Below are 10,441 nucleotides of genomic sequence, written 5' to 3'. Positions count from 1 at the left end.
ATGGATTTCGTTCAACTTCCAAGGTACGACTGTAGTAGCAATTGCTGTTTCTGCTGCTGCTGCTGCTGTTATGAAAACTAACATGTTATTAACCTGATATCCCAGGGCAAGATAAACTACAACATTAAAACAGATTTAAACAACTTGCAATCACAAAAATCCACCCATCGCTACAATGAAAATGGGTTTTTAAATTTTATGGGCAGCCTTGTCCCACAAGCAATTGCTCTTTTTGGCAGCGGCAGGGGGTGGGGATTTTAAGAACATAAGATTTCCTGCTCATTTAGGTGGCAAAGGTCCACCTAGACAGGCATCCTGTTCTCACCGTGGCCTACAGGACCTGATTCCAGTGGGGAGCCTGCAAGTAGGACCTGAACACAACAGCGCTCCCCTTGCAGTTCCCAGCAACAGATACCCAGAGCATCTGTGCAATGCTGCTTGGTGTGGGTAGCATTTCATTTGACTGAGCCCCCATGTGGCGGAATCTGGAATTTACCATTTAGGAGGCTGAGACTAGACGTCAGGGCAAATAGGAGGCTGAGCTGGAAAGCAGCCACCCAATGACATTCAATTTATATCCCACCATCTTCTCCAAGGAGCTGAAGGTGGTATATGCTGTTCTCCCGCTCCTCATTTAATGCTGACAACAACCTTGTGAGGTAGGATAGGTGGCAAGGCAGTAATAATAATAATAATAATAATAATAATAATAATAATAATAATAATTTATTATTTGTACCCCGCCCATCTGGCTCAGTGAGTTTCATGGCTGTGTGGGGCTCTGAACCCTCTTCTCCCAGGTCCATAGGAGTCAACTCTTAGGGGCTGGGGGGTCTTCAGCCCCCCAATAAAATATTTGAGGGGGATGGGGCCCCCCAAAGTTTATGGGCATTGCCATTCAAATGGTGTGTGTGCACCGCATCATGTGATCAATTATGTGGGGTGGGGCTTGCCTGCCCCTCCACAACATTTTATTCAAGTTGGCACCCCTGCCCAGGTCCAAGTTGGATGCTCTAACCACTGCACAACACTGCCACATCAACAGTTACTCAGCATGTGGCTTCACATCACATTTCCTATCTCCACCAGTGGCAGGTGGTAGAGTAAAGGAAGGGCAGGGAAACTCACATTACTAAGAAGGAGAGGTGGAGAACCCAGAAAGTCTTGGTGGGGGCTGGCACTAGGGAAATTTAGCAGCAGCCTGAACGTTTGTCCGACAGCGTGTTTGTTTCTCATTTTAAGGTGCTGGTTTTGACCTTTAAAGCCCTATGCGGCTTAGGACCCTCGTACTTAAGGGACCGCCTCTCCTGGTATGTCCCATGTAGGACCTTAAGGTCCTCAAATAATAATCTTTTGGAGGTCCCGAGCAACAAAGTCGCTAGGTTGGCCTCAACTAGGGCCAGGGCCTTCTCAATATTGGCCCCGACGTGGTGGAACAGTCTATCACAAGAGACCAGGGCCCTGCGGGATTTGGCATCTTTTCCGCAGGGCCTGCAAGACGGAGCTGTTCCACCTGGCCTTTGGGTTGGTTTCTGTTTAATATTTATGCTTCATCTTTTATTGGTGGGTTATTTTGAAATTGAGACCTGCAGTTTTAATTGAATTTTAAATTTGTATTTTAATCTGTTATTTTAAATTGATCGTTTTTATGTTGTTGTTTTTTTTGCTGTGATTTTAATTGATGTTAGCCGCCCTGAGCCCGGTTTTCTGGCTGGGAAGGGCGGGGTATAATAAAAATATTATTATTATTATTCACACAAAAAACCCCAGAGATGGATCTGATCCTTGTGTATTTTGTCGATTTTTTTCAGGCCAGAGTTTCCAGCCTGCCAAGACCCAGCGAAGGAGGAAGGGGGAAAGGATGTGGTTGCACAAACCAGCCTCCAGGGTCAAGTAGAAAAAACAACTTCGGATGTCACGACCCCAGTTAAGACGCACGAGGCTGTCGCTGACGCCGTGGCTTCTGACAAGCCCGTTCCTGGAGTGGGGAATGGGAGGTGTTCTCCAACCCGGCCTGGTACTGAGGAGACAAATTCCTTGAATTCGTTTCCACTGGAGGGAGGCGGAAAATCAGGAAATGGCGCAAATGTGCAAGAGGGGACCGTCCCCTGTAGCGCCCAGGACAACGTGGACTTCAACAACTTGGTGTTGTCCCAGTCAACCTCCTTCATCAAGTTTGGGAGCAGCACCTCGGGCCACGAAAGTGAAACTATTTTATTAGGCTCTGGAGACCCAGCTGGAGAAACAGAACTGGTTTGTTCGCATAACGGCTTAAATCCGAATGTCCAGGTGAGCGGAGCCATCAGGAAAGGCAGCAGAAAGGAGGAAGAACCCGGACATACCACAGAGCTACTAACCCCGGAGGCGCCGAAAGAAGCGGTCAAGGAAAACAAAGAACCTTCTATAGACTCTCTGGTGGACATGTCTCAGGAGAAGTCCTTCTCGGAGGAGCCAGTGACCGATTCTTCGTGCTCAGCGGCGGTCCCTCCGGAGCAAGCCCTCGCCGACAAGGAAGGCCAAAGGGGCTCCTCAAAGCGGAAGAAGAAGAAAAGGCACAGCAAGAGCAACCCAAGTAAGCCCTTTTTGAATTGTAATTGCTGGAGGTCAAGACTGAGCCGAACTTAGTTAGCCTGCTGATGGGCTTCATTCAGGCAGACCTGCCCCCTCTCTTTTGCAGATTTTCAGGGACAGAAAAAGGGCAAAGCGTTTATCCCCAATGGCAGCCCAACTTCTGCCTGTCACATTTATTTATTTATTTATTTATTTATTTATTTATTTATTTATTTATTTAAATTTAAATTTAAATTTAAATTTAAATTTAAATTTAGATTCTTTATTACATTTGTGTGCCACCCTTTATCCATAGATCTCAGGGCGGTTCGCAACTGCGAGATACGAAACCGCGGGTAGCAAAGGACTGGCATTAGTCTGAGGTAGCTACAGATGTCGCCATCTCATAGCCAAATGCGATTGGCTACGTAACGTCCTTGCGAAGTCAAATCCGACTGAGGGCGACGCTTCTTTTCCCTTACTCTGATTTGACTTTGTGACACAGCCAATGAGATGTGGCCACCTGGCGGTGTTTGTAGCCAGCTCCGAGGGTTCTGTCTGCCCTCCCTCTGGCATCTTGAGGGTAAAAAAAGGAAGGGGGGAAAACAGGTGCACACAGGTCCAGTAAATAAGTGGTGAGAAATCTGAGTGGCTGGGAGAACATCTTCCCCTCTCCACCAAATCCCGTTTCGAAACAGAATACCTGAGAATTGTTGGCTAAGTGTTATTGGAGATACAGTTTTATATAATGGGCAGGAAGCTGAAGCTTATTTACAGTGCTACCTTGGTTCTCAAACTTAATCCATTCTGGGACTCCCGAAACAGTTCAAAAACCAAGGTGCGGCTTCCGATTGGCTACAGGAGCTTCCTGCACACGATCAGAAGCCATGTTGGATGTTTGGCTTGCGACAAACGTTCGCAAACCTGAACATTCACTTCCAGGTTTGCGGCGTTCAGTAGCTGATTTGTTCAAGATCCAAGCCGTTCGAGTACCAAGGTACCACTGTATACCTAAATTAGATTATTTCCCCCCACCCCCCATCTAATCCACCAATTAGATCAGGGGTCAGCAAGGTTTACCTCGCCTGGGCCCGTTCACTCCCGCAGAGATCGCTCCGTGGGCTGGATCGTGTCTGATCGTGTGCCGGTTCAGCGTAGCGCACGGGGATTTGCTGAGCGAGTGGCTTGGTTCGGGGGCGACTTGGGGGCCATTTAAACGACCCCCGATGGGCCGCTTGTGGCCCATGGGCCAAAGGTTGCCAACCTCTGGATTAGATGCTCATGGGAAGCCCACAAACAGGACCTAGTTGTGATTCCCAGCAATTCGTACTCAGTGTCATGCTGCTTCTGCCAGTGGATGCAAATCAAAACTATTGGGGCTGGTAGCCATTCACAATAGTTATTGAACGTCCAAGAGAATAAGTACGATGCCATGTAGCTGGACTTCTGCATTTTCATTCCTTGCAAATGCACACATCCATCCTACAAAAAATAAATAAATGATGGACACCTGCCTTTCTGCTTCAGAGCTCTCGTTTGACTTGTATATAAGCATCATCAGTTAATTAATTATGACTAAACAAAAATTTAAAAAAATCCTTGCAGTAGCACCTTAGAGACCAACTAAGTTTGTTATTGGTATTGATAGCCATCTGTCAGGAATGCTTTGATGGTGTTTCCTGCTTGGCAGGGGGTTGGACTGGATGACCCTTGTGGTCTCTTCCAACTCTATGATTCTATGAGGTTTCATGTGCATGCACACTTCTTCAGATACCTCCATTTCAAGCGGCTCAATGTGGTGCCTTCCATAGTTCTCGTTACAGGTGGTTATCTGAAGAAGTGTGCATGTACACGAAAGCTCATACCAATAACAAACTTAGTTGGTCTCTAAGGTGCTACTGGAAGGAATTTTATTTTTATTTTGTTTCGACCAAGGCAGAACAACACGTCTACCTACCTGTAACTTAATTATGACTAATCAACTAAAGCTCCCGAGGTTAATCGGCTAAGACGTCTTTAATCAAGCAACTTCTTTGTGACATCCCGCTGACTTTCGGCCCGAATGGCCATGTTGTTAACAGTTTTGGTATTGCTAATCACCTGGCTACATTCAGCGTCTCTCTTTTATTTGAAAGCAGTGGTTGACACTGATTTAAAAGCGATGGTTGATACTGGAGATAATAAAGCAAAAAGAGGTTGTGAGTTGCAGTGAGGTATGTAAACCACCGGGGGCAGCTTCTCTGTGTGAACTAACCGTTGCGTTTGGGACTTCCCACACCTAATGATCATTGCTATGTAAAGCTGTGCTTCTGCCTCTGTAATGGCTAATTATATGCGCTATATTCTTTTTGTGTGTGTAATTTTGCCATCCGGGTCCAATCTCTGTAGCTACTGAAGTCACTAGCAAGACTCCTAGTCACTCAGGATTGGGTCCAAGGTCTTACTTTTTTTTGTGTGTCAAGCCAATCATCGTTTCCTCACAGGAAAATTTTCGTCTCCTGTTGAATCGTTTAATGTTGTCAGGCGTGTGGGGATTACGGGTGTCCTTTTCGTCTTGATTTCTGTTTTCCATACCCTAAAATCCTGTAAAAATGCAATTTCAGTTATGTTCTCCTTCTTTGCAACAGGAGAATGAAATGGAGGCTTCCCCGCAGCCATCCATTGAACTTCATGGCAAAATAGAGCTTTGGGTGAAGATTTCAGCCCAAACCGTTCTGCACACTGGGCCCACTCCATTGTCAAAACACTCTAGTAATATTACTAGTAATACAGGGACATGGGTGGCGCTGTGGTTTCAATCACTGAGCCTCTTGGACTTGCCGATCCGAAGGTTGGCGGTTCGAATCCCCGTGACAGGGTGAGCTCCCATTGCTCTGTCCCAGCTCCTGCCAACCTAGCAGTTCTAAAGCACACCAGTGCAAGTAGATAAATAGGCACCGCTGCAACGGGAAGGTAAACGGTGTTTCCGTGCGCTCTAGTTTCTGTCACGGTGTTCCATTGCACCAGAAGCAGTTTAGCCATGCTGGCCACATGACCCGGAAAGCTGTCTGTGGACAAACGCCGGCTCCCTCAGCCTAAAAGCGAGATGAGCGCCACAACCCCATAGTCGCTTTTGACTGGACTTAACCATCCAGGGGTCCTTCACCTTTAGTAATATAACTCTTATTTATTTGCACGGTGCTTTGGCAGGTTAAAACCACTTCTCATGTCTGCAGTCCTTACCACAACCCCTTAACTTAGGCCGATGTGGTTATCTCAAACTAAAGATTCCTAATTCATAGCGCACATTGGTCAATAGCCAGTAGAGAAGGTAGGAAGAAAACAGAACACATAAAACACAATAGTATATATACATTAAGTACAATATTAGATGTTCGGTTGAATCAAAACAAGATAGTCCTTACCCGCAGGTTTACAGTGTGTTTTTGAGGAGCAACTTCATGGCCCATCTCCTCTGCCTTCTTAGTGTTGCATTTAAACCGGTCTTTAAAATAGAGGGCTGTCCTCTGTGAAATAGGACACATGGCCACCCTATTCCAGACAGCAGGGTCACAGTGCACAGACAGGCGTATCCAATGCTTTTCTTCTTTAAAAAATATGTTCAGGGGTATTCTTGAGTATTGACTCAAGAAAATCATCATTTTATAGTTCAAATCAGGAAAAATAAATACGGAATCTGTTCTGGAAGTCCGTTCGACTTCCTAAACATTTGAAAACCAAAGTGTGGCTTCTGATTGGCTGCAGGAAACTCCTGCAGCCAATCGGAAGCTGCAGAAGCCCCATCGGACGTTCGGAAATAGTTCGCAAACTGGAACACTCACTTCCAGGTTTGCGGCATTCGGGAGCCAAAACGTTTGAGAACTAGGGCTGTTCGAAAACCAAAGTACTACTATAAATGGACAAAAGTACAAAGATTCACAAAATGTTTAGGGGTATGCATACCCCTGCGTCAGCCCCAGAAAAAAAAGCACTGGGCATATCTGTGAGTTACCAACCCACCACTTCTGTTCACTGGAGCTGTGACATAAATCTGGATCAAAGTCCTGATAATCTGATGGTGGGCTTGCGCTGCTGTTGGGTGTCCAAAGGACTCTTCAGTTCTTCCATTGCTCAATGAGACTCCACTCAGATTTTGCCTTCGGTGGTGTAAAGCAGGCATTCCCACCCCCATCTGTGGCCTTTTAGATGTTGCTGCACTCCAAGTCCCATCACTCCCAGCAAGCATGGTCCATTGTCAGGCACAATGGGTGTTGTAGTCCAAGATGCCTGAAGGGTAGCGGTTTGGGGAGGACCAGCGCAAAGTGTTGAGAAACAAGAGGAAGAATATCCTGAAATTGCATAGTTACTCCTCCTTTGCCTTCTGATTGCAAGCCACCATAACATAACCCAATGAACCAATGACATGTGATCTCTAAACGCCTTGTTACATGACCAGTGTGTTTGTTTTACCAGGCCTTCCATTCCCCCCCCCCCCGCTAATTCTGTGAATACCCATACAGTACTGGAAACGATATGGAACATCTCTCCCAAGAGATCCCAATAATTGTCCAGAAATGGCCATTATTTTCTCGTAAGAGCACTTTGTCCAGTGAATATCCCATTCAGAGTTCCCTGTTCTCAATCACACAAACATACACACACACACCCGCAAAAAAGGAAAGTCTTCCAATCAGTGCATGAGGATGAACAAAAATCAAGAAGCCCAAGTTTTTGAAAGAAGTTATAAAATGTTCACCTTTATAGCTATGCTGTCAATATAGCCTTTATACGCATAGTGACCTTGGCTAACATGCAAACTGTTTCTATTGGAGGCTGCTGTAGACATTTTCGTTCCACCCCCACCCCCACCCCCCAAATAATGCATTCACTTGAAAACACAAGTCAAGGCAAAAATTCATTTATCCGTGATATTTATAAACTGCTCCACCCACCCACACCATAGCACCAAAGTGGAGCTCTCAAATTTCATTATCCCTTTCAGCTTGGGAGGTTTGTAGACTGCTAAAACTCTCAGCCATGTCACCAGAAAAAAAAAAAATGGCACGTGGAGCATAGCTGTCAACTTTTCCCTTTCCTTGCGAGGAATCCTATTCGGAATAAGGGAATTTCCCTTAAAAAAGGGGGGGGGGGAGTTGACAGCTATGACATGGAGCTGCAGGAGTGTTAGAGCTAAACAGATTGCAGAGATCGTACATGATGCGATGCTCCAAATTAAGCAACCCCTTTGCTTCAAAATGGCACTAAGGAAATTGACGTGTCCTTTCCTTTACAGGTGGCGCAGCGAGACAGAAAAAATAAAAAGAAGCGCACTCTTCAGTAACATATGCTATGGAAGGTAGCCATGGTAATGGGGGTAGAGGTGGGTTGTTGTTTTTCTCCTAGGGTGACGGCGGGTATTTCATAGGTAGCACCCAGATGCAAGAGATTTCCAAACATACGTGCCTTACGCGAAGTTCTAATTCTGTACAAACTCCCTCCCAGTTTCATGCTGTTGCAACAGGCCTCTGGGTAACTCACAGATCAAACGCCTGCAGAAGCCGAGGGAGATGTGGCCTAAGTGGTGCCTCTAGAACCCAGTGGCAGGGATGATTTAAGCCAACAGTGTCAACTTCCTATTGGAAGTGCTTCCATTAAATGACTGTATAAATGGGCTCTGGGCCATTGAAAGATATGTGGGACCAAGGTTGTGTTGTTTGTTGTTTGTTACTGTGTTACATGAAATGCAAATGCTCTGCTGCGTCTGTTCCTACAAAGGCTCACACTCCTGTTCCAACTGAAATAACAAATTTGGCAAAGCTATAAGGCAGGGGTCCCCAAACTAAGGTTCGCGGGCCAGATACGGCCCGTGCGAGCCAATTATCCGACGCCCGACGACGCCTGCTCTTACCGGCGCAGCACAGCGCAGCTGCCCATCTCCGGGTCTGCGCAACACCGGAAATAGCTTTTGCACATGTGCAAAGCCTCATTTCTGGTGCACCTCCGGGTCTGTGGAGGCCTGTGCGCACGTGCACAAGCTATTTCCAGTGCCGCGCCATGCCGGAAAAAGCGAGCGTGCACGCGTATGGGTACACGCTCCTCCGGCCCACTGCGCGATTGGCGATGGAGGAACTGGCCCAAGGCCAGGTAAGTTTGGGGACCCCTGCTATAAGGCCTCACCAGACTCAAGCAAGCAAGTTGTGCAGGAAGGCGAACAGGAAATCCCAAGATCTTTTTCTCAAAGCTTACTCTTTCAGACTTGTAAATGTACCAAATAATACACAGTTCCCATTTTAGGTAATAGCACTGATATATACCTTGTCATGAAAGCCTTGGAGAACCCAACAGCCAGGAAGCTAAACAAGAACTTCATTGATGCTTAAGCAAGAACAGAACAGCAAAAGGAAGTGCCTGACTCGACTCAGGTACAACTGGGTCTAGTGCCACCTAGTGACTAAACTGTAGAATGACACTATCCATGCAGACCTGTTTTGCATAATCCCCCAGCATTTATGCATCAAGCGCATCATCTGCTGTGTCAGTGACAAGCCATGGGCAGCTGCCACAGGTCAGCAGGGAGTTGAAGCCCAAGAATGCACAGTAACACTTTAGAACTAGGAAGATCTTGTTGTCCAGTCAAGGTCCCAGCTCAAGCAGGAAACCATTTATAGCCCTTCGGTTCACAGCCTGGATGGGCAGGACCAGTCCAGAGTCTTAAGAATACTGCCAGGAATATACTCCAGTATGTGGCTATGACAGCCTGCTTCCAACAGACATACTAGCTGCAGCAAATCCCGACATAGTGTTCCATCTCCATGGACAATAAGTCCATCAGTGGCTACTAGGCACAATGGCTGTCTTCTTCTGCCTCCACTGTTGCTGGGAATCACAAGCAGGGAGAGTGCTGTTCTCAAGTCCTGCTTGCATCATGTTGGCCGCTGTGAGAACAGGTTGCTGGGCTTAGCCTGATCAGGCAAGGATCTTCTATGTTCCTATGTTCCAATTACTTCAGACAAAAAGCCCAGTCTACGCAGGCCTCTGAATGAGGTGGTCGGGTTCTAAAGAGATAAAAACGGGCTGCATGGCTGCAGAACGAGGTGATGTTTTTGGATGCTGCCATAGATAGATAGATAGATAGATAGATAGACAGACAGACACACACACACACACACACACACGTAAATATTATTTTTTTAAATCCCTGGAAGTAGAAAACTAGCACAGCTGGCTGGGCTAAATCTCCTTTCCCCTGGGGAGTGGTAGTTTTGAATGCAGGCTTGGATTATTATTATTTTTAAAAAAGAGAGAGAGAAATCCCTGAAAGTCAGAAGCTAACACAACAGACCCAGCTGAAGCCCTTTTCTCTAGAGAAGCTAGTTGCTATAAACAGAAGTCGATTCAAAAGCTACGACCACCCACTTACTGCAGCCTGAAGTGGTATAGTCAATTCTGCCTCACACAGGATGGATCTAAACTCATAGTTTATAAAGTTAAGGAAGAGTTTTCCTAACACAGATGGACACATTGCATCCTACTTTTAACGTTCACAATGCATTATTAAAATGTGACACAAGAGGGCGCTGCAGAGCAACCAGGAACTGGCAGTAGGGAAACAGCATGGGGAAATGGCTTTTAAATGGCCAGAATGCCCTGTGATGTTTTGGAATGATATATCGTTCTAATAACATTAAACAGGTCAGTGTAGATCCAGCCTGAATCAGCTGCACTCTTGACTGGGAGAGTGTCCTAACTCTTTTTCTACCTTCAGTTCAGCAACACACGAACCCTGCGCCACACAATTCTGTGTGTCTTTGCCAGAAAAAACACTTGCCAAAGTATTAACATCCTTAACTCCCTAAAAAGCTTTTCACTCAAAACCTTCCCATGAGAAACCTCTGGATGTCAAAACCTGCTT

The 10,441-nt window shown here is 46.2% G+C and overlaps 1 protein-coding gene across 1 annotated transcript; it reads left to right on the top strand.

Annotated features, from left to right (window-relative positions):
* LOC117060529 lies at nucleotides 1-8,426 on the top strand. The gene is made up of 3 exons (XM_033172822.1): nucleotides 1-23; nucleotides 1,812-2,572; nucleotides 7,823-8,426. The coding sequence occupies exons 1-3, from the start codon at nucleotides 1-3 to the stop codon at nucleotides 7,846-7,848; spliced, it is 810 nt and encodes a 269-aa protein (XP_033028713.1). The 3' UTR covers nucleotides 7,849-8,426.
* Nucleotides 8,427-10,441: the final 2,015 nt, after the last annotated feature.

This window comes from Lacerta agilis, chromosome 1, assembly GCF_009819535.1.
Source record: "Lacerta agilis isolate rLacAgi1 chromosome 1, rLacAgi1.pri, whole genome shotgun sequence".
Taxonomy (NCBI): domain Eukaryota; kingdom Metazoa; phylum Chordata; class Lepidosauria; order Squamata; family Lacertidae; genus Lacerta; species Lacerta agilis.
Note: the sequence above shows the minus strand (reverse complement) of the source record. Positions and strands in the feature narration are given on the sequence as shown.

Coding starts and splice junctions, on each gene's coding strand:
- LOC117060529 (XM_033172822.1), top strand. CDS start 1: ATGGATTTCGTTCAACTTCCAAG. Junction 24..1,811: donor GATTTCGTTCAACTTCCAAG/GTACGACTGTAG, acceptor GATTTTTTTCAG/GCCAGAGTTTCCAGCCTGCC. Junction 2,573..7,822: donor GCACAGCAAGAGCAACCCAA/GTAAGCCCTTTT, acceptor TTTCCTTTACAG/GTGGCGCAGCGAGACAGAAA.